A 27,329-nucleotide genomic window follows, 5' to 3' on the forward strand; every position below is an offset into this window, starting at 1 on the left:
GAGAAAGAGGGTAGCTGGAGCAGTATTTTGAATACTTTGGGTGAAGAGAGATGCTGAGCGTTTACAATCAATTGACAAAGAGAGAGTCAAAATTGCATATCTTGCAAGGGAACATTTCATTATTGTTTGAAAGTTGTGCTAGTGAATTTTCAAGACTCGAAAATTGGAAGGAACATGTGGTTGAAAATGCATTGGCATCTGGATCTCCACAAGGGAACTTAAATTCCCAAAATCAAATTGGAGGAAATATTTCCAGCGGTCGCTGGAAATGCTGGGTGGGTTTCCAGCGCTCGCTGGAACTCAGCGGTCGCTGGGTCTTTTCTAGCGGACGCTGGTTCTCCGCGGGCGCTGGTTTCATGGAATTCAATTCCAAAATTATCCCGTAAAGTCTTCGAAAATCAGTGAAAATCGAGGTGAAATCCAACCACGAATTCTTTGAAAGTCGTCTGGAATCTATGTGAATTCCATGGAATTTAAATTCCATGAACTTTTTAAAGTTTGTGGAAATCCACAACGAATACACCCTTAGTCTCAACCAATATCAAACAAACATAACAAGATCGTCAACTTAATCGCAATCTTGTCGTCACCCAAAGACAAGCAACTAAAGTCTCATCCTCAAGGATTATAGGACTTGTTCATGTGTACCACCAAATTTCACCATTTCAAAATATCTCAAGTCTTTTTAATTTTATTGTATACATTTTTTTGTTTATAAATATACAAATAAATAAAGAAACCTAAAGATCGTACCCCGATGAACTCGAACCGAAAACCTTAGGCCTTGCATATTAATCATCTACGATTAAGCCAACACACACACAACACTTTATACATATTTATTACTATGTGTTAGCTATAAATAAATGTCTATAATTAAGTAATAAATTCACATATTTTTTTAATCTTGTACTGTTTCCGTCCACGAAATGTTGTCATAAGGAAGAGAGATATGAATTTTAAGAAAAATTATAGTATTGTTTATTTATTGAGTGAAGAAAGATTTCTATAAATAAATAAAAGTGAAAAATGTTAATTAAATTTGTAAGTGTAGAATGGGGTCCACGTATTAGTGAGTGGAAAAAATAACCCATAAATTATTACTAAAAATAAATTAGAATAATTTTTTGGGGGCGAATTAAAATGAAAAATTAAGACAATATTTTGTGGACGTAGAGAATAAAATATTACATATCAAATAAATAGAGCTCAACATTTATCGCGTGCACAAATTCAACTTATGGATCCTAAACTAAATAATTCAAATTATTTTCTCATCAATTTTCTTATTATTTGGACTTATGAATCGAAATCAAGTAAATATTCAAATTATCTTCCTTCATTAGTCATTACTGCGACGGCGGCGACACTGGTGGAGGAAGAATCCCTCAATCGAGAAACTTTGAGTCCTTGGATATTACTGCGACGGCGGCGACACTGGTGGAGGAAGAATCCCTCAATCGAGAAACTTTGAGTCCTTGGATTTCGCAAGTCATTTCCATCTCCCACCACAATTTATTCTTCTCGGGTATTAGCCATTATGATTGCAATTGCACGCAGGAATCTCTCTTGTTTATTTTTTAGCCCTAATTCATTTCTCTGTAACCCCAATGTTCTCTCAGTCCACTTTTTTTCGACTGCGAGTGTCATAAGATCAATCCCTAGCCCTGAAATTTACCATGTGTTGTTCCATAAACACAACCTTTCTCCTAAATCGTCTTCACTAGCTGCATCGTGTTTACCTAAATTTCAAGGCCCCGAAAGAGCTGATTCAATGCTATCATTCCTCAAAGAGAATAGCTTTACGAGTAATCAGCTGGAGAAAATCGTGATGTATAAACCTCAGATTCTAGGGTTTCCTATTGAGAGACTTAAATCCATATTCAAGGTATTCCAAGACTTGGGCCTTTCTTCCGAGGAGATTGCCAAGATGATGTCCAGTGATAAGAGAATTTTACTTTCAAGTAAGGTGAAGGTGAACCATATAATTTCCTCGTTATCGATTCTAAAGGTCTTGCTGGGATCCAATGAGGAGGTGGCCAGACTTTTGAAAAGATGTTCATGGTTTGTGCGGTCCGATTTGGAGAAAATCTTAATGCCAAATGTGGAAATCTTGAAGAGCTGTGGTATACCAATGGAGCGTATCCTTCACTTCCTCTATACTCAGCCGAGATGTTTCTTTTCCAAGCCGGATATTGTGAGGAAATCTGTAGACAGGGCCATCAAATTTGGGGTCCCTCAGACTTCGATTGTGTTCATCCAAGCTATTGGAGTTTTCTCATGTATGAGTGAAGGGCTGTGGGAAGTCAAGTTGAAAACTCTCCGTGATTTGGGATTTTCCGATGACAATATATTCACAATGTTTAGGAAGACACCGTTAGTTTTTACAGCACCTGGAAAGAAAGTGAAGAATGTGATAGAGCTTCTGCTTGCTACCGGGAAGTACAATATATCCAGTATTGCCACTGCTCCATCAGCACTTGGGTGCAGTATTGAGAAGAGGCTCGAGCCGCGGCTGCAGATTCTAAGACTTCTGGAAAGTAGGAATCTGATTGAAAAGTGGCCTGCTCTTTCAAGAGTTGCTACACTTACAGATGATGGATTCTTTGACAGATTTGTTAGGCCTTATTATGATAAGATTGGTGAAGAAAACATCACAAAGATATGTGTCGGATGGCAGAAAGAGATGAATCTATAAGAAGTGGTATGCTGGAGTTCTTCAGAAAAGTGGCCTAGTCTTTCAAGTGTTTCTAAATCTACAGATGATCATTTTTTTGACAGCTTTGTTAGGCCTTTCTATGAGGAGATTGGCCAAGATTGTATCGCAAAAATATAGTCAAGCGCAAAGGGGAGATGAAGCTTTAACTGAATGCTCAAGAAAGTTGCATGAAGTTCTAATGCTTAGGTAAATTAATTTGTTAGATTTTGAATTTGAATGAACCTTGTGCTTATCCTACTTATCTAAGTAATATCTTGTTAATTTCAGCTTTTATTGCCCCACATTATACCATGATTATGAATTTTGTCGCTACCTTCTAAGTCATGTTCCTCTGCTTCTGCTGAGTCCTAATGTTGTGTGTAATCATGATCGTGAACTAATCTTAATCTGTTGTTGACTTTTGTTGATATCTTTGTTTTTAGAGGAATGGTTTACATTGAGATTACTTTACAACTTTCTGTAGAATATTGAGATTGAGAAATCAATGTAAAATAATTATTTTTAAGATTCACACTTTTGTTTGTTTGATTAAGAAGAAACATTGATGTTGAAAGTTTTTCAATTTCTAATTTGCATTGGACAAGCTGGTTGGTTGAGACAGGGTTATGTATCTGTGATTATGGTTTTAGGTTTGTTAACAAGTGGTTGAGAATGTTTATGATGAACTCAAGTGGTTGGACCATAAGAATGACATAAAATTGAACAAATACATAGAAGACCACTGAGGAGCCCTGCTGCCACGTAGTGATTTAATTCTATCTTGGAGTGTCTTGTTACTGTGATTTTGCCGCCTTGAAATGCATTGCCATATTAACTAGTGCAGAAACTTTATTGTTGGAATTTTTAAGATGTCGTCGAATGGTAATACACATGTTTATATTGCAAATCACATTTCTCCGAATAGTCACGTTTAGTTCTTCAAATTTAATTTTGCTTCTTTTGTTTTTATGTAAATGCAACGTGGGTTTTTTGTTTCCTTCAGAAGAACCAATTTGCAAAAGCATGGTGAGCCCGAGATTGAGAAGCTAGCTATTTTGTGTGGTCACGATGAAATCAAAGTGGATACTGTTGATAATTATATCTGACACGACACAATCAATCCCGACGAAGAAGCGATGCCTATTAAGGTCTCATTGATTCGGAGAATCCGCAAGCCGCAGATCTTGAGTCGTCAAATAGAGCCACTTTGAGGTTCCCTCTGAAATGAGGCATGGAAGGGAGCCACTACGAAGAAGTTCCGGGAGTTACGAAGGAGGGTTCGAGCTCATATTGGTCATGTGTTGAGAACGGGAATTGAACTCTATGAGATCTAATCTCCCGTTGTTCCTCAGTAGCTCAGTGGTAGAGCGGTCGGCTGTTAACCGATTGGTCGTAGGTTCGAATCCTATTGGGGAGATTTGATTCATTCTGAATTAACGAATTCAGAATAAAGGGGCTCTATACAGCAATAAATTCTCTTGCGAAATACATTCTCATCAAGCCCAAGTAAATGCTGGAAGAACCCATTCATATAGTTAATATGAATGGAGGATAAGGTTAATTGAAAGACTACGATTATTTTACCCTCCTAGACGGTAAGATTTAACTAGCTATCGTTCTTAGGTTTTCTTAGGTTTATTTTTCAAATGTGCTTGCTCTCATTAATCGATGAAATTCGAATGTTTAGTGAATGCTTGCCATATGGAATACTCCTATATTACAATACAGTAGAGCATATAGTGCCATTAATATGCCATTGATATTATTCCGATTTTGTGAGCCATGAAAATAAAATAATAAAAAGTCAACGTGTGAGCCATTAAACATATGTCCACTTCTATGTGAGATGTTTGTGTTCGTACACCAAACCTTGACAATGTATATCATGAAAGATTATTTATATTCGAACCAACACTTCTGTTACTGCTGCAGTAAAGGAACAAAAACCTTCACTTACTCAACTTACAAATAATAAAACATCCATAAAAAAGGCTTCAATTAGCTCCATAAAAGTGTCTTAATTAAATTACAACCTCAAAAACTGCTTCAATTCCAAAGAAACGGTTTCAATAGCACACATCATATCAGAATCTTAACTGCTGTTACGGCTCCATGTAGTAAATTAGAAAGCTTTTTACATCCTATTCTACTTCCCCTTCACCAAAATACACTAAACCAAATGCCCTTAAAAGGTCCTTACTACACAAGGGAGCTACATGCTTGGTCAAAATGGTCAAAAAATAGACAAACACCACTTCGTTACTTCCCCTTAGATTTGATGAGACGCATCACGTATTGTGGTTTAACAGAATCCGGCAATCCCATGAAAACCTCAAGACGTTCCACCTTGTCAGCAAGAATTTCACACACATCGAATTTGTCATCTAGGGATAGGCCGGGTATATTGCTTAAGAGATTGAACAACTCCTTCCTTGCCTTCCCTAACTCAAACTCGTGCCCAATTCGACTTGCCAAAGTTTCATGTCTAGCATTTATATTCCGATGCATATCACCGAGTAGCTCACACACAGCCTGCATACCATCAATAATCTTGCGTTTCTTGTTGGCTTGCTGATCACCTTGCTCACTTTGGCAAACACTATCTACTGGTGGGCTGTTTTCGTCTTCTATGTTGACATGATAGGCATCAGCTACACCTGCATCTTTCTTGTTGGCTTGCTGATCACCTTGCTCACTTTGACAAACACTATCTACTGGTGGGCTGTTTTCGACCATGTCTTCTATGTTGACATGATATGCATCAGCTACACCTGCATCTGCTAAGTTCTCCTCGGGTAATATCTCATTAACAGCTTCTTTAACATCCTCGGCCTTCTGTCCGGTTGCTTGATCCTTGCCGAAGAATTCTTTCCAATCATCCAAAAATGGCCCAGTTGCTCGTTCCTTGCCGAAGATTTCTTTCCAATCATCCAACAATGGCCATGATTTATAGCGCATGAGCCTAGCATTGCTATCAAGCTGGCAGAAGCAACCAGATTATGATTCTTCAATTCTCTCAAAATCACAAAGGTCATAAATAATATAAATGCAAACTTCTATGGAGATTTGCATAGAAAAAATGAAAAGAAAACAACCATTGCTCGCATTGATCAACAATTGCATTACCTTGACGATTTGCTCCCATTGATCGTTGTCACAATCAATCATGTGAGTCCCTTTCAAATTGAAGCTTACACCATCTCGCCTGAGCATCCTCATGAGAGAGTGGTAATTCTTCTTCCACGTAGTAAGCTTCGAGTTGATATGGGGAACGTCCTTAAGATCTGTAGTTGGAAATTTCTTTTTCATGGCTTCTTCTAACCTCTTCAAGTAGCCAGGCTTAAAACCATTGCCGTATCTCCACCCTTGTGCAACAATTTCTTTGAGAGATGCAAGGAGGATTTCTTCCTCCTTCAACGACCAACAACGGCGTGTCTTGTCACTTTTGTTAACTCTACCACGTCCGATATCATTGCTACCTGCTTCAAAAAATAGGCCAATAAGTCACGAAATACTTTTTGATTCAGAAGTCATGTCTGGCTCGATATGAAAGGCAAAGGCACATATTTGCTTCAATTTGATAGTTAACAACAATTGATATCAAAGGCAAAGTCACAATAGGACTCGATATGTTTGGCTTCAAATTGCTAGTTAACAGAGAAGAAACACACATTGGTAGCACATATACATATACTTGTATGAACGCATAATCTGAAATAGACTAGTGTCCCGAAGCCCTTCCTATGGATTTTTGCTTCAGTCCAAATGATTTGAAAGGCAAAGGCGGTGGCGCCGCACTCCACGGCGACCCCAAACTTTGCCATCATTTCCAATAATGTGCACAATGAAATTAAAGGAAACCTGACGAAGTCTAGAGAAACTGAGATTTTCCTAAGGTTTCACACGAATTACATGTTTCTACACCCTATCAACCTTTAACCCTATTTACAAACATGGAATCAAAATATCAGTCGTCGATAGTTTTCTAAAGCCCAGAAAGAAATCACTAACCTTGTTGCGTAGAACTCATCTTTCAAGGGTGGGCTACAATCGAAGTGAATCGCCAGTAGAGGAGAACCACCGCGCCTCGCGATTCTGTGGTTTTGCCTTTTCTGCGGAGGCGTAACTCCCTATTTCATTCTTGCTCATTTAATCAAACCAGGGTCTGCCTTTACGCAAAATTTGTAAATATAACACATGATCCAAGTTATAATCTTGGCTATCAAACACATTGTCTTGAATTTTTATCACGTATAAGATGTCAAACTGTTGGAATAATTGAATTTATAAATTAAATTAAAAAGTTTTTGGTAGAGAATAGTATATGATGAAAAAATATATATATAATTAAATTATTTTTATAAAGTGAGCTTTACTTAATACTTCCTTCATCCAAGAAAGAACTTCTTATATTTTTTTTTTGGGACGTCCACAAAAGGACTTTCCTACTTATTTTTGGACTATACCCCATCACTTATAATCTTATTACTTTTCACAACTCTCCCTAAATTCAACTATCTTTTATTCACTCTCAATATATTTAATACTATTATTTTTTTTTAAAATTCGTGACACTCCCTCCTAAAAAGTTCTTTCATGGATGAAGGGGGTATAAGATAATAAAAAATAAGTTAGGGATACAAAAACTTATTTTTTGAAAACTCATAAACTTTTGAAATTTATTTATATTGCTTATAAGTATTTACGAATTTGTTTTACCAAAACGCTTTGGAAAAATTTTATAAACTCCTAAATTGCTTATAAATTATTTTAAAGAGCTTCTACCGCGTGCCCTCTAAATCCTGCTTTGATTTACTCCAAAATTGAGTGAAGAGCCATAAAAGTTGAGTTAAATGACACCTCTAAAATTCACTAGTTTGAACTTGAGCTACTAACTTGAGCTGCTGATCGGAACAGTAGTTGAGGTGTATTCGTTGGTTTAAGGAGGTGATTTGGAAGGCAGATCGGAGATAGCATGCAATGCTCGGCCGCCGAGCTGGCGAGGCTGATGGTGGCAGCATCCAGCCGCGCATGGACGCCGTCGCTCGAACAAACACTCCACCACCTCGGTTGCCGCAAGTCATTGAGCCCGACCCTTGTCGCCCGAGTCATCGACCCCTTCCTCCTCAACCACCACTCTCTTGCCTTGGGATTCTTCAACTGGGCATCCCAGCAGCCCGGCTTCTCCCACACCTCCGCCACCTATCAATCCCTCCTTAAATCCCTCTCCCTTTCCCGCCAATTCAACTCTATCGATAAGCTCTTGAAGCAGGTCAGAGCGCACAAGGTTTTCCTGCAGCCCCACGTTTATCGCTCCCTCATTGCTTCCCTTGTCGCTGGGAGGAGAACTCACTCGGCCTTCTCTCTCTTTCATGACGTTGCCTCCATCGCACGGGAGATAGGGCCTGAAGCTTGTAATTCGCTTCTAGCCGCCTTGGCGTCTGATGGGAGTATGAAGAGTGCCCGCAATTTGTTCGATGAAATGCTTAACAGAGGTGTTCGGTTCAGTACTCTTGGTTTTGGGGTTTTTGTGTGGAGGGCTTGCAGACAGATGGAACTGAGTGAGATTCGGGGTCTCATTGATGGTGTGAAAAGGGTTGATTTTTCGGGGATTAATGGGTCAGTTGTTGCGCTGTTGGTGGTTCATGGTTTGTGCACGGATCGTCGGGTGAATGATGCGATGTTCGCATTGGAGGAGTTGAGGATCAGAGAGTGTAAGCCCGACTTTATGGCGTATAGAGTTGTGGCTGAGACGTTGCGCCAGATGGGATGCGTGGTTGATGTGCAGATGGTTTTGAAGAGGAAACGAAAGTTAGGAGTGGCGCCGAGGGCTAATGATTATAGAGAGCTTATTCTTGAGTTTGTTAGGGAGAGACACTTTTGTGAAGCAAAAGAATTGGGCGAGGTGATTGTGAGTGGGGATTTTCCGATTGAGGATGATGTTCTGAACGTGTTGATAGGATCTGTTTCGTCTTCTGATCCTGCGCGTGCAATCTCATTTTTGAGGTTCATGCTCGAGAAAGAGAGATTACCGACTCTGCTCACAGTGATCAACTTGAGTGAAAATCTTTGTAAGCATGGAAATGGAGAAGAGTTGGTTCAAGTTTTCCAGCTCTTATCCACGATGGAGTACTTCAGGGACTTGGAGAGTTACAATGTGATGGTTTCCTACCTTTGTAAGGCGGGAAGAGTTAAAGAAGCTTATCAGGTGCTTCAGGAGATGAAGAAGAAAGGTTTGGGACCGGACGTGTCATCTTACAATTCTCTTCTTGAAGCTTGCTGCAGGGAGGATCTTGTGCGCCCTGCAAAACGCCTGTGGGATGAGATGTTTGCAAATGGTTGTTGTGGTAATTCCGAGAGTTACAATATCCTTATCAAAAAAGTATGTGAAGTAGATGAGGCTGAAGACGCTTGCCACCTGTTTCACCAGATGCTATTGAAAGGATTGGAACCCGATGAGTCGACATACAGATCCCTCCTTCAAGGCCTCTGTCGGGCAAAAAATGTTGAATTAGCTCTTGAAATATTCAACAAGGCCGTTGAACAGGACGAACAACTTGCCAAGGCCTTACTCAATACATTTATTCTTTGCCTCTGCAAACAAGGTAATTTGAGCTTGTATATTTTGCGTGTGTGTAAATTATACATGATGATGATGAGCTACTTTTGTTGGCAGGTTTTCTCCTTCCGGTTTCTAAATTACTGCGTGAACTCACACGGGGTATAGGATGCGTGGAATCCCATTTGACTTTTCTGAGATACTTGGTTGATGCTGGACAGCATTCCTTGGCCTGCAAGCACTTACAATGGATTGCAGATGAATCACCTGAAATGCTACATGCTATTCCCCCCGAATTCGCTGCATCACTCTCATCTTCATGACTCAGATTATCAATGCTCATTACATTTACAAGCGCTGAAGCTGATGCCTCTATAATCACTGTCTACCATTTCAGATATAAACATCCAGAGCCAATGGTTCACATTGGATGTTTCTACATGATCATCTGTAGCTCCTGTACTCAACAATCAACACTAGGGACATGGATATCAGCTTCTGACTCAATTCTTCTAATCCTTCATGGTGACAACATGTAAGATTTGTTTAATTGTGAAAGATTTGTTATATATTGTTTTAATAAATTGTGATTATTCGAAAATCTGATTAGTTTACACTAGAATTGTTCGAGGGATAATACACAAGAAGGCCAATTCTTTGTTTTGGATACAAGGTATTTGCTCTCCACAGATATTTCACACTCTCTTTTGAACAAGCTGTTGAACATTCCCGGTAAAGCTTCTCCATTCATATCTGATTGTGACATAAGATCTCTAAGAGAAGGAAGAAAAGCAATGATGTCAAATTACAACTTTGCTCTATTCATTGGCATTGATTTGTAGAAATCAGATTGTTTGGCGTTGACTTAGATTTCATTCTCTTTTGTGTAGCTAGAATGGTTCATCTTTCACTGATAAGAATGCAGGATGTTCCATAACCGAAATTCTTCATTAGCTTAAGTTAGATCAAGATCATAAATCAGAAAAACTAGTATAAAAATGCTGCAGGTAATGTAAGTTCAGTTTAGTACTTAAACCTCATCCTCACCAAATGCATATATATCAACTATATAAATTATAATTTGGCAATTGAAAAAAAGTTTCTAAGAGCCAATCCGAACGAAATCAGGCTTAAACCAACCAAAGAACTTGACTAATTTATAAGCTCTTCAGCTGTCAGTATATTGGCTAACTGATATCACTCTAACACAAGACTTCCTACTTAGACAAATTTAGCTCACTCAGTCTGTTGTAGTCACTTGAAAGCTAACAACTTTAGTTAGTTGATCAGTCTTGTTATCAGTAAGCAAAGCAACACAAAGATTCGTAACATGTCTCCCTAACCCCCCCCCCCCCCCAACACACACACACACTAGTATTTACTTTTCTGTGACCAACATAATATAATATATATTAATTATTTTTTTTATAAAAACATAGGTTAATTAGATATTTAATATAAGTTTAACCTAGTAATGATTTTATAATTTTAAGTTAATCACTTAACGAGTTTGTTCATCAGCTAATGAATCTAATACTATCAAGCTCCAACTTTGATCGTTTGCCTAACAAGTTTCACTTAACGAGTTCGAATGATCTTTTATCGTATTGAACTATGAATTGCTCGTGAGTAGCTTGCTCACAAGTTCAAACGAGCTTTTATCGACCTGAACTATAGAATATAATAATAGATGAAAAGGTCAAATGATAAGCTAAACACTAAAGTGACGTTTTCTCTAAGAAAAAGACTAAAATGCAGCGGGAACCCTCTTCTCAACAAAATCCCTAAAATTGTTAACTTGCTCACCACCGCGCCGCTGCTTCCAACTTACCGTGCTGTTGCTTCCAGTTCGCTGCGCCACTGCTACATATACTCGCCGTGGCTTCTGACTCGCCGCGCCACCTCCTGTTGTCTCCACCATTGAATCAGGTAAGTGTAAATGAAATGTGATATTGCGTAGTTTTAATTTTTTGTTGTTGCAACTGATATAATGTGATATCGTGTAGTTGGAAATATCAGTTCCATATTAGGATATTAATTAAGAGTTTTTGAATTTATTTAGAGTTTAGGTTTTGCAGTTAGTTATATTTCTGTGGCTTTATGCTGATATAATGTGATATTGCGCAAGAGTTTCTGGTTTTTTTGTTGCTGCGACTTATATAATTTGGACTAATAATTGGATATGAATCCAACCTGATAAGATGAGATTGTTTCTATCATAGTAAATTTCTCGCAATTTTTCCATACAACATTTGTCATTTCACAAATGATTTTCGTGCAGTTTACTAGTTGCAATTTCATTTCATTTTTTTAGAATATTACAAATGACGACTCCTCCAAACACTGAATCGGTTCAAGAGTCAACTACTAGTCCAGCTTTTGTATCTTTAAATGTTGATGTTATGAGGAAGATACACCTCAAGTAGAGACTCAGACTCAAACTGAATATGATGCGAGAGATCCATTCCAACATAAAAAAAAGCAAGAAAACATCAAAAGTATGGGAGAACTTTAAAGAGGTTACTCTTCCAAATGCTACCAATAAAGTTGAGTGCATTCATTGTAAGATGAGGCTTACAGTAAACAAGACTGTGCTACATCACACTTCTTGAGGCATCAATCACTGCATTGCTAACAAGATTCAAAAATCAAAAGGTCAGCAGAATCTTACCATTACAAAGTTATCTATGGAAGAAACTGTCTTTAATATTATGACCATTCTTAGCTTTAGAGCGGTTATCTCGCACATGGTTATAATGAGTTGCCATTTAGCTTTTCGGGAAATGATTTGTTCAACTTGGTGATGCAAACTGCCACTCCTTGTTTTCCAGAAGATTAGTTATGCCATGGCAAAGAAGTATTGCATTACTTCTTATGAGATGAAAAAGAAGAAGTTGATGGAAGAATCGTATTGTGCATCTGATCTTGGTAGCTTGTTCCTTTTGATAAATTGGTTTTGTTGATTTATATGTACGGAACTAATTAACATTGTTATGTTTATACATTGAATTCAACGTCCAATGATTTAAGATGCTGAACTTCGAGTTCAACTTAAATCCTTGCTGCTATTTGTATTTTTCGTATTGCATCTTCATGAAAATGACTCTGTTTGAATATCAAATACCATACTATTCCGTAGACACAGTTAAATTTCATGGACTTCATTAAATAACCAAACAAAGAGCTTTCTCCAGCTCAGTCTATTACTAAGTTTAGTTTTATCATTTTTATGCTCGTTCATGATTAACATTATCTCTCTCATTGTGACCAAGAAAAAAAACCCTTAATTGAAGATAGTAATGTTTTAAGCATTTCATTACACTAGCAGTTAAGTCTTCTTGCATTCTGCCATTTATATATTTCCTTGTTGTACACTGCCTGAAATGCATTAGCTTTCTATGAGTAATATTGTAAAGAAGTAATATTGTTAGTTTGTGTTGTTTTGGGATATGTTATGTGAATTTGTTTTATGATTTTGCTTTGTGGAAATGAACTCGTAGATTAGATGAATTGTAGTTTGTGGATTGAAATTTGTAGATCAATGAACTAAAAAATAATTATCAATCGAGCCCGAGCTCGAATAATAGGTTCTATACTTTATTCACTAGCCGAGCTCGAATTCGAGTTTGAGTAACAATTCATGAAAAATCATCGAGTCAAGCTTAATCATGAGCTTGCTCCATTCGAATAATTATTTAACTGAATTCGAACAAGCTCGAGCTCAATATTTATTTGTCAAGCCGAGCTTGAGCTAAATTTAAGGCTCGAATTTGAACTCGAGCCGAGTTCAAGTCCTGTATAAATTTAATGAGCTAAGCCTAAGCTTGGAGGTATTCGGCTCGGCTCGACTTGGCTCGATTCATATACAACCTTAGACTAATTACAGCTATATACATATTTACAGAGACAACATATATATTTTATAAAATCATACTCTATGTCAAAGGGTGCATAAATCGTAGCCTTGCTAGAAAAAGTTTCGAGGTTGCCCTGGATTGATTTTTTTTTTGATAAATTTACAGATAAAGAAATTAAATGGCTGCGCCACAGGGGACTCGAATCCAAAACCTTTGGCCTTATACATTAACCCCTTACCGCCACAGGGGACTCGAATCCAACACACGCACACACCCTGGATTGATTTTGTTTTCACCCATCGCATAACACACATTTGGCCTCACTATTTTTTTATTTTTTTTTTGAGGGGGCATTTGGCCTCACTATTTATTGTTACTATCAACTTGCATGATTCATTACATAAGATTTGACTGTGTCATATACTTATACTAGTACGCGCGCCCGTGCGATACACGGTTAACATTAAAATTAAATGATATTTAAAATAAATAAATATAATTAAAATATAAGTAAATGTAAATCATTTGTTTATAAGTGAAATAATTCACATCAATTACTTAATAAAAAATATGAATATGAAAGCATATGAATTTTTAATTTTCAATATTTGAAATATTTAATTTTAATTAATAATGAGTACAAATATGTAAATTTATCCGTTTAAATACAAATTTTATAAATAAAGTTTCCAAAAAAATGATTTTTCAAAAAGAGATAGGATTTATTTTCATAAATAACAATTGCCAATTAATTACTTAAATTAAAGAACTTTAAATTGAGCTAATATAATAAAAATAAAACAAAATTACTACAGAAAAAGAATAAAGATAAAAAGTCGTAACATTATATTGAAAGAAAGAAAAAAGAAGAGTGGAGAGAGGAGAGATGAGAGAAAAAAAAAATGATTTTTATGATTTCAAACGATTTAACTTTTTCGAGTTAATTTTTTATATATATAAATTTTACATCAAATTAAAGATCTTGTCATGATCTTTAGTTTAAGATCCATATTGAATATTTTTTATTAATCGAATTTGATGATTTTAGAAAAGAACAAAAAAAGGAGAAGTGAGAGAAAAATTCATGGAAATCATATTTAATCAAATACTAATATGGATGTTAAAATGGGTGAGAGAACGTGTAGATGAGGGAGATAGGAGAGAGAGAGTGTTATAAAATAGGTGATAGATGAGAGAGAACAATTGACGCCAAAAAAGAGCCGTTAGAAATTGATGTTTCATATATATATATAGATATAGATTAATGCGTAACACTTCATTTACTGATATTCTGAGACAACGATTTCATTGCAACATAGGTGAACACAAATTATTTATTATTTTTTGATAAAAAGATTTCCGAACACAAACAATAATATCACAATGGAAAACCATTTGACCAACCATAAATCATATAGAAATTTCATTTTAATTTTTTATATTGAATATACCATTTGCAAGATCCGAAGTGTTATATTGTTTGAATTGGTCCAATTGGATGTGAAGAGATAACCTTTGTGATGTGATAGAAGTGAAGACTCCACCTTGACTAAGATGAGAAGACTAATTCTATGTCCCCCATTTTATTATTCAAATTTGGAGGTTTTTGGTGATGGTAATTGCCAAGATTTGACAAATGCATGTACATAGCCCACACGTAAATTCCACTCACTTCACATACTTCACAACATTACCCAATTGACTAGCAATACATATATACACATTAACTCATTTCAAAGAAATTTCAAATTTTGATTTCCAATTCCTCTCCCCATAAATACTCCCATTGAAGCACGAAAGAGACTTTTCTCCAAAACGAGTAAACAACGCTCCTAATTCACTCTCTAGTAGGACTATGCAAGTATTCTTAGCTGGTGGATTGATTTCGTTGTTAAAAAAATTATGAGTTTAAATTTCACCACCGTCTTCTAAATTATTATATACTTGTAAATAGAAATGTAAATATAAGGAATAATTGCACGTAAATACATTAATTTTGGCGAAAATTCATTTTTAACACAAACTTAGAAAAATCCAGTGAATTTGACTAGAATGTTCAAAATTGCCCCTCTTTCAAAATAAATTGTACAAAAAAAAAATAGCTTGTAGATACTATTAATTTTGTTGTGTTGTAAACTAGCTTGTAGTTTGAAATTGTTGAGACATGAACAAACTACATGATTTATTTTATTATGTTTGAGACTTGAGATGTGAAGAATGTTTATTTTTTGGGGTAATGGCCTATAAATACTCGAATTTTTCTCATTTTCTGATTTTGCACCCCAACTTTAAAATCAGTCTATAAATACCTAAATTTTGTATTCTTTCTAATTTTGCACCAAGCGAATTTTTACCCTCAAATCGTTGCTGGCATGGCAATCGGATTGAGAGGAAAGTTCGAAGTGCATAATGAAAAAGATAAGTTCGTTGTCAATATGGATCTAGAACATGTAATTGTAGGGTTTGGGATGTCAACAACGATTTGAGGATAAAAATTCGATGGATGCAATATCAGAAAAAATACAAAGTTCGAGTATTTATAGGTAGATTTTTAAGTTGGGGTGCAAAATCAGAAAATGAGAAAAGTTCGAGTATTTACAGGCCAATACCCCTTATTTTTTTGTTAACTTGTGATATATTTTAATTATTATGACGTTATTATATTTGTCAAATATTGTTTATTTACGTAAATATTTTTTTTAAAATAAATTATCGACACTACCGTACTAAATTTTATCAATTTTGGTATATCAGTTACTTTATGAAAGTACGGTATTCCGTAAAAATGAGGTACACCAATACTCGGTAAGGTATACCGAAACAAAAGTATGAGATTTTTTCATACCGTAATTAAAGTATGCCGTAACTAAAGGTAGATAAATGTATGTGATTTTTCTACACCGAAGATATAAGTAAAGTATAAGATATGACAAATTTAATAAGGTATATTGTACCGAGCCCTAGTAGTATTATCTATGCATTTCTAACAATGGAAAAGAGAACAGTGTATGGGATGAAGTGTGGCATACGATTTGAAAAAAAAAACATCATTAGGGAAAATAGTGGTGACTATTAAATTAATGTGATAAAATTTTGAAATTTATTCTTTCTCCTTTTTTTCGCATGATAAATTTATATAACTAAAGAAAATAAATGTCGGTAAGAAAAGAAAAGGAACAATAACTAACTTAAGTCTTTGCAATTTAGTGATCTGCATTCTATAAATATGTAGCTAAGGTTCCAACCACAAAGCATGCACAAAATAGCGGGAAACAATGAGTCTGGGCTGTAAGAAGAATTCTTTGCTCTTTCTCATCTTTTTAGCCTTTGCCTCACAATACTCACATTCAGCACAGCTGCCACACCGGTGCCTCGACAACCAGAAAGCAACATTGCTGCAGCTGCAGAAGGATGTCCTCAGCCACAACTCATCCACTGTCACGTTCGATGATAACTCTTCAATGGTGGTGGCAAAATGGGACAACAAAACGGATTGCTGCTCGTGGGATGGTGTGACATGCGACCATTCTGGCAACGTCGTTGGCCTGAACCTCAGCTATAGCAGCCTCTCAGGCCATATCGATGCCATAATCAATCTACGCCACCTTCAGCGTCTCAACCTGGCTGGAAACAATTTCCAGCTGACCCCAATCCCTTCAGGTTTCGAGAGGCTCTCCAACTTAACTCACCTGAATCTTTCTTTTTCCTGTTTCTCTGATCAAATACCAGCAGGGATTTCGAGTTTAGTGAGGCTGGAATCTCTTGATCTCTCCACAATATTTTTCTGTGAGCTGCCCCCGACCTTCAATGATCCGGACTTCAACCGCCCATTTGCTTTCGAGGAGCGCCATAGGCTGAGGCTTGAGAGACCAAACCTTGAGTCCTTTGTTAGAAATCTGAGAGCACTAACAGAACTCAATCTTGATTATGTTGATCTTTCAGCTCAAGGCTCGAGCTGGTCTCAAGCGCTGTCAGTACTTCCTAATCTTAAATTCTTGAGTTTGTCAAACTGCAAGCTCTCAGGTCCTATCCACACTTCGTTTCAAAATCTCAAGTCTTTAAACTCTCTCAAGCTTCAGTACAACAATCTCTCCTCTGAGGTACCCCATTTTCTAGTCACTTTCAGGGATTTGCGGGTTTTGAACCTCGCTTCCACCCAACTTTATGGGAACTTTTCTCCAAATGTTTTCCTATTACCAAAACTAGAAACCATTGATTTGAGCAAAAATCCACTCCTGACAGGCGAATTGCCTGAATTTCCTTTGAAGAGTTCATTGAAATGGGTTGCTCTATATGAGACGACCTTCCGTGGAAAATTGCCAGATTCAATTGGTAATTTGAAGTTGGTGACAAGTTTGCTTCTCTACACCTGCAACTTTTCGGGTCTGATCCCACCATCATTTGCAAACCTCACTAGTGCAACTGAAGTAGACATTAGCTATAATAACATCGAGGGTTCAATCCCGGGTTTCAGGGGTAGCACTGTTCCAAACCTTCAAGACCTTCGTTTATCTTTCAATCGCCTAACAGGCCCAATAGATCCTCTTATTTTCACACTTCCATCCCTAAAAATTCTGTACTTAAACGACAACCGTTTGAGTGGAGAACTTGGGGAATTTTCAGCCTCCTCTTCAGTACTGGAGCAGCTGTATCTAGACAGGAACAACCTGAGTGGGGAGATACCAACATCAATGAGTGCAATCCCAAATCTCATTTTTCTTTCACTTGCTAGTAACAAATTCGCAGGCTCCATGAAGCTGGAGGCGTTCCAGCATCTCAGCAACTTAACAAGCCTCGACCTTTCTTTCAATAGCTTAAACATCAGAAGTGATGATCCAGATTTGATGTTTCCAAGCCTGGAGGACCTAAAGTTGAGCAGATGCAACTTGACAGAATTCCCAACTTTCCTCAAGAAACAACAACTGCTGAGGACTCTGAATCTTTCAAACAATCGAATCCAAGGGTATGTTCCTGACTGGTTGTGGACTAGCTCTCTTAATGAGCTGGATCTTTCAGACAATGGTGTACACTTTCCAAAAGAATCTAGTCGGGGTGGCCGAGGAAACAGCACATTTTCTCTATTTTTGGGTAAACTGGTGATGCGCTCCTGCTCCGTTTTCAAGTTTCCAGATTTTCTGCAACGGTTAGACACCCTATGGTACCTTGACCTTTCAGACAACAAAATAAAGGGCCAAGTACCCAACTGGATTTGGAAGAGCACCCTTCAATACGTCAACATTTCACACAACAGTCTCGATTCTATGGAAGAATTCCTCCCCAATGTCTCCTTGACTTCATTGGAGACTCTTGATCTTCGGGGCAATCTGCTTCAGGGATCACTTCCAGCTGGGATCTGCAGCTCGAGCAGCCTGTCCATTCTTGACGCTTCTCAGAATCACCTAAGTGGATCAATCCCCGAATGTCTAGGCTTGATGTCCAATCTCACTGTCTTAAACTTGCGCAGGAACAAATACCGGCATATCCCTCCAGAGTTTGCATTAGCCAGCAGCCTGAGGTCTCTGAATATCAACAACAATCTCTTGGAAGGCAAGCTGCCAAGGTCATTACAAAACTGTAAAATGCTCGAGGTGTTGGATCTTGGAAACAACATGATCACAGATGTGTTTCCCTTATGGCTAGAGAAACTTCCCAACTTGAGAGTTCTGGTCTTGAGGAACAACAATCTCAACGGTCAAATACGACTTCCAAGGAGAAACTTCTCTCTCCCAAAATTGGGGATAATAGACCTATCATCCAACCAGTTCACTGGAGATTTGCCAGGAGAATTGCTTGGCAGTCTGGACGAGATGTTGATGAACAGAGAAATCAAGTCTGCAAACCTGAAAACAATAGGGCAATATGAGTACTATCAAGATTCAGTGACAATTATGAGTAAAGGTAATGAAATGGTGCTTGTGCGGATACTGACCATTTTCGTATCTCTTGATTTGTCCAACAACAGGTTCCATGGGAAGATTCCCAGTGAGATTGGGAGCCTAAAATCACTGGTTGTCCTCAACTTGTCAAGAAATGGTTTTGATGGAAGAATCCCTTCATCACTTGGTGACTTGGTTGAGCTCGAATCCTTAGACCTCTCAAATAACAGACTCACCGGAATAATTCCTCAGCAGCTTACCGGCCTGACTTTCCTGTCCGTTCTTAATGTATCAAACAACAATTTGACAGGGCTTATACCGAAAGGATACCAGTTTGATACCTTCACAAATGACTCCTATCTTGGGAACACTGGATTGTGTGGAGAGCCACTGTCAAGAAGTTGTTCAGAGCCTAATGGAGGCTCCACACAGACACCTCCTTCACAGGGTGATAGTTCTGGAAAAGAGAGCTTATTCGACTGGAGATTCGCAGGATCAGGTTATGCAGGTGGATTAGTTGCTGGACTTGCACTCGGGTATGCATTTATTCCAGATTTTCAATATCATAGACGCCGTTTGCAACTCAAAAGAAAGATCAGAAGACGAGGCAGATAGTCAACTTAATCTGAATCTTGTCTTGAGCCAAAGACAAGCGAGAAAAGAGTCATCCTGATAGCTGCAAATTCAAGAATATACATTTGATCTTAAAAGATGATGCACAATGAATTGTATCGACTACTAGTTAGTACATCAAGCTTCCATTAAAAATAACGTTATCTTTTATTTTGAAACGATTACAAGCAATATATATTATGCATTGAGCTACTTAATGCCCTAGTTTCAGTAGAAAATACTAAGTGATGGTGTTGCTTCTTCTGGATCAAAATGTTGTGCACAGTGTTGGAACAGCACGCACAAAAATACAGAGTATAAATTGCAGCGGAAATAAATAAAAATGGGAGAAGACACAAGGAGATACAAAAATTCTTCAAGTTATAAATTATATAACTTGAAGACGCCTCATGGCAAAATGACTAAATCGAGAATGAACAACTCACGTTCAATACCTTTACAACGACATAGGTATTGAACATACGACACTCTCACTAAAAAACAAAACTCGGTTCAAGAGTAATACTCCGAAACCTTACAAAATTAAACAACGAGTGTTGACTCTGATGTCATCCCAACATACAGAATCACACTCGTACACAATTGCCCTACATGGCTTGATTTCTCTCTGTAAGCTCTTGGCAGACTTAAGGAACAACGAGTGCTGTAAAAGATGTTATCGTAACACACAACATAACACTCGTACAAGAATAGCCTATCACCCTCTCAAGCTGCCCTTTGAATGAAAACTCTTCCACAGCTTATATAGGCATCTCCAACTTGCTCCCCAAGCCTTGAAAAACATGCTGCAAGTGATGGATGGAGTGGTTGTTGAAGTGGTTAGGTTTTTCTTGTTTGTAGGAACAAACTCCACCAACTTTCTTCCCTTAACTTCCAACAGCTACGTTTGAGCCTTCAACCACTCCCTTTCTCTTTCTTTTCTCTCTTCTCATCTTCCTCATTTGTAGGAGTCTTCAACTTCTCTTTGACTCAGTCATTCGAACCCTACAAAACACACGTGAAGAAGGCAAAACAAACCAAAACTTTAGGAAAGTTTTATGGAGTTAAAAATTAACTCCAACACTAAGCAATTATACTCTTTACAAAGAGGGGAAAAACAAACAAACATGATTAAACTGTAGCACCAAATACAAGTATAACCGAAATTAAACAGTAAAAACAAAATTCTCAGAGCAAACAGACATGAAACAGAAACAAAATTCTACAATGTGTTCCATGATTCTTCCACAATTCTTCCCCAATTATGGCTTAGCAATAAAATCAAACACATAGCGGGCGCTTGAACAATGCTTGCGGCAGCAGAAGCGGTTCCCTTCAAATATCCCCTAATCGTAATTGATGTAGCAGTCTCGACGTTCTTCCGTGAGCTTCTCAAAGCTCGACGGAAATGGCCGCAACGGCCGGAAATTGACGTTAATCGTTAGAACAACATACTGTAACTTTTAATGTTCTTTTTTTAAATATATATGTTACAAAATTAAAAAATAAGGACTATGTATTAAAAAATTAAAAAATGAGGACTATACCTTACATTTTTTACATTTACACTCCTATTTTACGTATAATGGAAATTATAGTCCTACTTTTGCTGCTGAATTAGAAATTTTATTGAAAAAGAAAAAATCAAAACCCTTAAAAGCACAAGCGCAGACTAAGGGCCGAGCCTCCAAAAAGAGAGCTCAAACGAAAGAAAACGACAAAGCAACGAAAAAACCAAAACAACACTAAGAGAAGAATTGACCGTCCTCGTAGAACGAGTCGTCGTCATCCAGCATATCTCCCCATCTCTTAGAAACTACAGCTGACATAGCTCGAGCAGCGTCTGAAGAAGAAGAACAAACCACAAGCGCTCCTCCAGACTGAGCATTTGGCACTTTATTCAAGAACTCCACTGGCAACGGAGTGTCAAGAACGGCGCCCTTGTTCCTGAGCCGATTTTTGATACTGTCAATCGGATTCGGCGGATCTTGCGTACGTTCCATACCCTTTTTAGGTCGACCCGGTCGACGCTTAGGGTTGTCAACGAGCATTTGCATCCCCTGACTGACCTGCTCCTCTAATTTGCTAATACGACTAGCCAGCTCCTCCTGAATAGGATGTGTAGGCTCAATGACAGACTGAGATGCTGAAACATCTACCATGTCCATGGACGGAACGATGGCCGACTGTATACCCCCGACCGTGTCCTCCATCTGTTGTCGATTTGCCAAGCTTGCGGCCTCGCGATCGTCAGCAATGATCTCCTCATCCATGGATCTGTCAGAATCCTCCAAAACAACCGTGTCCTCCTTGCATGCTTGAGTGACATCATCCAGAGGTCGATTCTGAACCGGTTTCATTGAGGACTCCATATTTTCTTCATTCTCTAACTCCATACCCTCCAGCACCTCAAACCGATTTCTGTTTTCCACAGAATTCTTCCCAACAGTAACGTCACGGCTGGGTGAAGACTCCTCCTGATTATCCAGCTTAGCAGTACAGGGAGCCGCGTGCTGTCGAGAACGGCTCCTAATTTTCTTCCAGTGTCGAGGTCTATTGCTATGCTTCCTGCCCCGCAAACTGTAATACTAAACTTTGTTGATTATATGATTTTGCATCTGACGAAAAATCACCCCTAAACCACATTTGACATGACAATATAATTTTTGACATGACACATACGTGTCTTGAAATAGTTAACTGATATCGCTCTCAAATCTCATAACATAGAAATTATACTTTTTTCTCGGATTGTGCAAGCATAAAATCTTTGCAAATGTGAAAACGTCCCACATCGAGAAGAATCCAGGGCGACAATACTATTGTTGTCGTCGATTAGCGATAATTGTACGAATGAGCACATTTAGATGATTTTCATGTTAAAAGAGATTTGAGAGCGACGTTGTTTATCTATTTCAAAACATATGTGTGCCACATTCAAAATTATATTGCCAAATGTGGTTTGAGAATAATTCATCGTCTGGTGCAAAATCAGATTATTCAACAAAATTTAGGTATTTATACACAGAATTTGAAGTATGAGTGCAAAATAAGAAAGTAAATAAAATTTGGAAATTTACAAGCCATTATCCCAATAAAAAAATTGAATATAAATGATAATGAGTATCAATTATGAATTACATAGATATCCTAAGATATACAAAACTACCTATTTGCATATAGTTTAATAGTATGATTTTTTGAATTCATATTCAGCATATATTTATCCGTATATTTTATTTAAATATAAATTTTAGGGTTAATTGCCCATAAAATACGGAACTTTCATCCATTTATGGTTTTGCACACAAACTTTGAATTGTGGCGTGATAATCACTAAACTTTTGATTTTATCTGATTTAGCTACTAATCCAAATTCCAGCTACCAAGCTAATATATAATATGGATTGGTGTGCCAATTTTAACGTGGCATATTTATTCTTGCGTGACAATTAGTTGGCAAAATAATATTTTTTATTTAATTTCTTATCAATAAAAAAAAAGAACACAAAGCAAATAATTGAAATTGTCAATAATTTAATATATCAAATCAAATAATATATAGTAAGGGGATTGGAGTAGTATTTTTTTTAGTTGAATTAATTAATTGAATAAATTCAATAATAGTAAGGGGATTCTTTGAATTTAGGTGTGTCAGCCAAAGAATATTTTAATTATCAATAACTTAATATATAAAAAAATTTATTTAGCTAAGTAATAAAGTTTATTAAATTTTCATTATCTAAGGATTTTTTTTATATAAACTATATATATTTATACTATTTGAATGACTTATATTTTATATATTGAAGTAATCCGTTGTGTAATAGTGAACTAGAAAAAAATGATTTAAACTTGAGAATTAAAAAATATTATTATTTGATTTGATATATTAGTGTTCCTTTTTTTTAATAAGAAATTAACAATAAATACGTCTCGTCAAATATTGACACGTCATATTAGCCTGATATTTGACCGAAATTTGAATTAGTAGCAAAATCAGATAAAATCTAAAGTTTAGTAATTTTCACGCTACAGTTCAAAGTTTGTGTACAAAATTATAATTGGACGAAAATTCAGTATTTTATTGGCAATTAACCCTAAATTTTAAAACAAAAATCCTAGAGGACATCTAAAAGGTGAATATAGGTTTAATCTTCATCGCTACTTTCTCCCAACTAATATATATATATATATATATAGCTCATCCCTGTAAGGAGAAGACTACGGTATAAACACTTTTTTTTTATTTGGGGGAGTTGGGGAGGGGGAGCAGTGGGGTTCGAACACGGGACCTCACTGTTCACACACAGGAGGTCGCACCGCTTGGTGTCCCCTTGGGGGCGGTATAAACACTTCTTAACATATAAAATACGAACTAGCTAAAATGTATGAATTCTATGTAGAACACGCATGAATTCGTTGTGTAACTATATGAATTGCGAAAATAAATTTTTTGCTACCTATGAAATTCGAACTCGGGACCATGAATTCATCCAACAAGGTGATAATTAACCGTAGATCTTAATGATCTAAGAGATGAAAATGATTCTCATTTTATATGTTAAAGGGTGTTTTTATTTTAGCTCATCCTAATATCAAAATCCTAAAATATAACATAATAAATATTTAAGGTTAAGTACCAAATACCTATCGATGGCGTCCCTATCGCGTACAGGACCCTATAGTCAGGGTAAGCGCTGTTTACTAGCTCAACGTGTCAAAATCGAACCAATTTTCCCGCTGCGTTTTAACGGTGCTTAACACCGTTAGAATAAATATATATATTTTTATTTTTAATTAAGGTGGGCCCCAACTTTCTCCCCCCGAGTTAGAACTCACTCTCGAGTTCTAACGAGTAGGACTCAACTCGGACCAATTCAGTCACGCCTCACCCTCCAATTCCCCACAAGAAAATGAGGAAGATGTCGTCGGCGAGCTCATCATTGGAAGCCTCCGCCTCTTCCAACTTGTCTCGCCCCCTCTTCTTCTCCTTCAAATGCTCCATCGACTGAAACAAAAAAGAATCCCCAAAACTGTGACATCGTCGCTGCTCTCTCTCTACAACTCATCGAAGCCATAGCCACTGCTCCTCCTTCAACTTCTGTGACATCGCCGCCTGCTCCTTCAACTTCTAGCGATGTCGCTGCCGGCCCAACACCATAGCCGACATCTATTCATTTTTTCAATTTTTCCCCAATGTATATATTCTCTCTCTCTCTCGCTCTATCATTTTCTCCCCGGTGGATCTATGCTATGGGTTGGGTCTCTAGCAATCTATCTGCACATAGGAGCCAAGCGGTAGGCGGCGACGCCATTGACAGCGGCGGTGCCCCAAATTTTGGAGGAGATTTCGAAGGTGGCCTGGAATTTTGGGAGGAGGGGGGGGAAGAGGGGGTTTTTCATTTTTATTCAATAGATCTGCTTTTTCACTAAAGATTTGAGGTTTTTTTTTGTTGTTGTTTGCTGATGGTGATGGAGGAATTTGGTGAGATTCCGGCGATGAAATGGTGATGGAATTTGGTTGCCTGGAATGGTGATGGAAGAAGACCGGCGATGGTGAGATTCTGGCTCGACGGCTCAACGGCCTCTTTCGTTGTCGCCGAAAAACACAAGATAGGGGACCACCTTAATTAAAAATAAAATAAAAAATTTAAAAATTAACGGTGTTAAGTACCGTTAAAATGCGGGGGGGGGGGGGGGGAATTGGTTCGATTTTGCCATGTTGAGGTAGTAAACAACGCTTACCCTGACTATAGGGTCCTGTACGCGATAGGGACGTCATCGATAAGGGGGTATTTGGTACTTAACCCTTTAAAAAATATAAATTTGAATTTTATTGACAAGTCCAATGTAATGGAGGTAAAAAATTAACGACAATTCATATCAATTTAAATTTTATACAAACTGTAACTATAGAATTACTATATATTAAATATACTAACCTTGTGTAAAATTTTAAATACGACTATTTTCATATGCAGTAAAATTTCATATAAGAAATTTATCTACACTCATTACTATATGAATCTCTACCTAACTCGCCTTTCGTTCCATTTATATAAGTTGATTGAAATTTATAGAAAAATTAAGAAAAATCATTAAAAATAAAAAATATACAAACATGTCCATATTTATTATTTAATGATGAATTAAAGTTGAAGTTACATTAAAAAAATAAATATAGATATAATAGTAAAAACAATTATGAAAACAACATATATATATTTGAGACATTCGAAAAATGGAAAACAAGCTTGTAAATGGGAGGGAGCGTGTATAATATTCCCTTCGTCCACAAAAAATAGTCATAGTAAGGGACGGCACGAATTTTAATAAAAATAGTTATTGTGTTGTTAATGAAGAAAGGGAGTAGTGTTTATAATGATAATTAACTGTATTTTGAGTGGAGAATAGGGCCCACCATTTTATAGATAGTTTTTAAAAATGAAAATGAACTAATTTATGTGGACATTTAAAAATGACTAAAATGAACTATTTTTTGTAGATGGAGGAAGTATATATAGGCTGATTGAAATTTTCACAAGTATTAAGAAACATTATTGGAAATCAAAATATATAAGTAAATTTTCTAATATGTCCATATTTAGTATTCCCTCCGTTCACAAAATAACTCTCTATCTTTCCTTTTTGGGACGTCCACAAAAGAACTTCCTACCTATTTTTGGACTATACCCCACCACTTATAATCCTCTTATTTTTCACTTTTCATAACTCTCAATATTAATTATAACATCTTTTCATCACTCTCAATATACTCAACTACCTTTTAATCCATTCTCAATACACTTAATAATATTTTTTCTTAAAACCCGTGTCACTCCCTCCTAGGAAGTTCTTTCATGGACGGATGGAGTATTTATTATTTAATGATGAACTAGGGCCGCAGCTCTATATGCAGAACTGGGGATGCGCGCGCTTGATTTGGCAGTTGGAGTGGCCACATTACACAACGCTCCACAGGAAGTTCAATTAGACAGTTCTGGCCCCGGATACCGGCCATCTGCTAAAACCAGGAGGCCACCTTATTATTAAGCTTCTTGAAAGTGAAGATGTAAAAGGTTTGCTTCTAATTTCCCTTCTTCCACCTCTTCATCTCAAGTTTCTTGTTCAACTTAGTTGTCTTTTGTGTTAAATGATGTAGAGTTCAACCAAATATGCAAGCCACACTTCAGAAAGACATCGCGGTTGAGGCCTAAACCAACATCATGTTTTAGAGTTAGAAGCAGCAGATTCCTCATAGACCATCTAGATTCTTCTCGAAATTGATTTTTTTTTTTAATCTTTTAATGACATGGCATCCATATTGATTTTTAAAAAATATATATATCTTTATACATGGCGGCACACCATTTATTTTGACATAATTGAAGGTACACTTTGAAACTCATCTCATTATTTGTGAAAGTAAAAGAAGTTACACATCTAGGTACAACTAAAAGGTTTACAAGTTTGTTAATCACATTAAAATCTCATCTGCATATGACACCCGTGTTTATTGAGCAGCAAATAAAGGAGTTGCACAAATAACTCACATATTAGCAGGAAACGACAGCTCTTAAGCATCTGTAGAGGCTAAGAAAACATGTAAGACCTATTTTCAATTATCAGAAAAACCAAGTAGCTAGATTAGATTAACAAGTATAGTCCTTTACTTATGCATTTTTTTTTCCTTATTTGCTCATGCCACAAATCTCCTTTAGATG

General features: G+C 37.0%; 4 protein-coding genes and 1 non-coding gene across 13 annotated transcripts; 4 read left to right on the forward strand and 1 right to left on the reverse strand.

Moving 5' to 3' along the window:
* Nucleotides 1-1,294: 1,294 nt before the first annotated feature.
* LOC131001899 (uncharacterized) lies at nt 1,295-4,463 on the forward strand. 3 transcript variants are annotated; one of them, XR_009094057.1, is made up of 3 exons: nt 1,295-2,704; nt 2,782-2,905; nt 3,702-4,463. XR_009094057.1 is itself a non-coding variant. In XM_057928533.1 (2 exons), the coding sequence occupies exon 1, from the start codon at nt 1,541-1,543 to the stop codon at nt 2,696-2,698; it is 1,158 nt and encodes a 385-aa protein (XP_057784516.1). In that variant the 5' UTR covers nt 1,295-1,540; the 3' UTR covers nt 2,699-2,704; nt 2,782-3,124. The 3 variants fall into 3 exon arrangements, 1 of the variants encoding a protein (XP_057784516.1); XM_057928533.1 differs by lacking the exon at nt 3,702-4,463 and having other exon boundaries at nt 2,782-3,124; XR_009094056.1 differs by having other exon boundaries at nt 1,297-2,905.
* Nucleotides 4,044-4,114, forward strand: TRNAN-GUU (transfer RNA asparagine (anticodon GUU)). Its single transcript has one exon. It is a non-coding gene; the product is annotated as a tRNA-Asn (tRNA).
* Nucleotides 4,464-4,677: 214 nt separating the features above from the next.
* On the reverse strand, nt 4,678-6,952 carry LOC131001901 (uncharacterized). Its single transcript, XM_057928534.1, has 3 exons — nt 6,710-6,952; nt 5,825-6,177; nt 4,678-5,677 (listed from the first exon to the last, which is right to left on the reverse strand). The coding sequence occupies exons 1-3, from the start codon at nt 6,726-6,728 to the stop codon at nt 4,958-4,960; spliced, it is 1,092 nt and encodes a 363-aa protein (XP_057784517.1). The 5' UTR covers nt 6,729-6,952; the 3' UTR covers nt 4,678-4,957.
* Nucleotides 6,953-7,402: 450 nt separating this feature from the next.
* Nucleotides 7,403-12,315, forward strand: LOC131001902 (pentatricopeptide repeat-containing protein At5g14080). 7 transcript variants are annotated; one of them, XR_009094062.1, is made up of 5 exons: nt 7,485-9,303; nt 9,375-9,792; nt 9,868-9,930; nt 11,016-11,186; nt 11,572-12,315. XR_009094062.1 is itself a non-coding variant. In XM_057928535.1 (2 exons), the coding sequence occupies exons 1-2, from the start codon at nt 7,674-7,676 to the stop codon at nt 9,578-9,580; spliced, it is 1,836 nt and encodes a 611-aa protein (XP_057784518.1). In that variant the 5' UTR covers nt 7,403-7,673; the 3' UTR covers nt 9,581-9,858. The 7 variants fall into 7 exon arrangements, 1 of the variants encoding a protein (XP_057784518.1); XR_009094063.1 differs by having other exon boundaries at nt 11,106-11,186; XR_009094061.1 differs by having other exon boundaries at nt 9,878-9,930.
* A 3,882-nt stretch (nt 12,316-16,197) lies between these two features.
* On the forward strand, nt 16,198-19,781 carry LOC131001903 (receptor-like protein 7). The gene has a single exon (XM_057928537.1). It carries the CDS (start codon nt 16,390-16,392, stop codon nt 19,603-19,605), a length of 3,216 nt encoding a protein of 1,071 aa, XP_057784520.1. The 5' UTR covers nt 16,198-16,389; the 3' UTR covers nt 19,606-19,781.
* Nucleotides 19,782-27,329: the final 7,548 nt, after the last annotated feature.

The sequence above is a fragment of the Salvia miltiorrhiza genome, chromosome 8, assembly GCF_028751815.1.
Source record: "Salvia miltiorrhiza cultivar Shanhuang (shh) chromosome 8, IMPLAD_Smil_shh, whole genome shotgun sequence".
In the NCBI taxonomy this organism is placed as follows: domain Eukaryota; kingdom Viridiplantae; phylum Streptophyta; class Magnoliopsida; order Lamiales; family Lamiaceae; genus Salvia; species Salvia miltiorrhiza.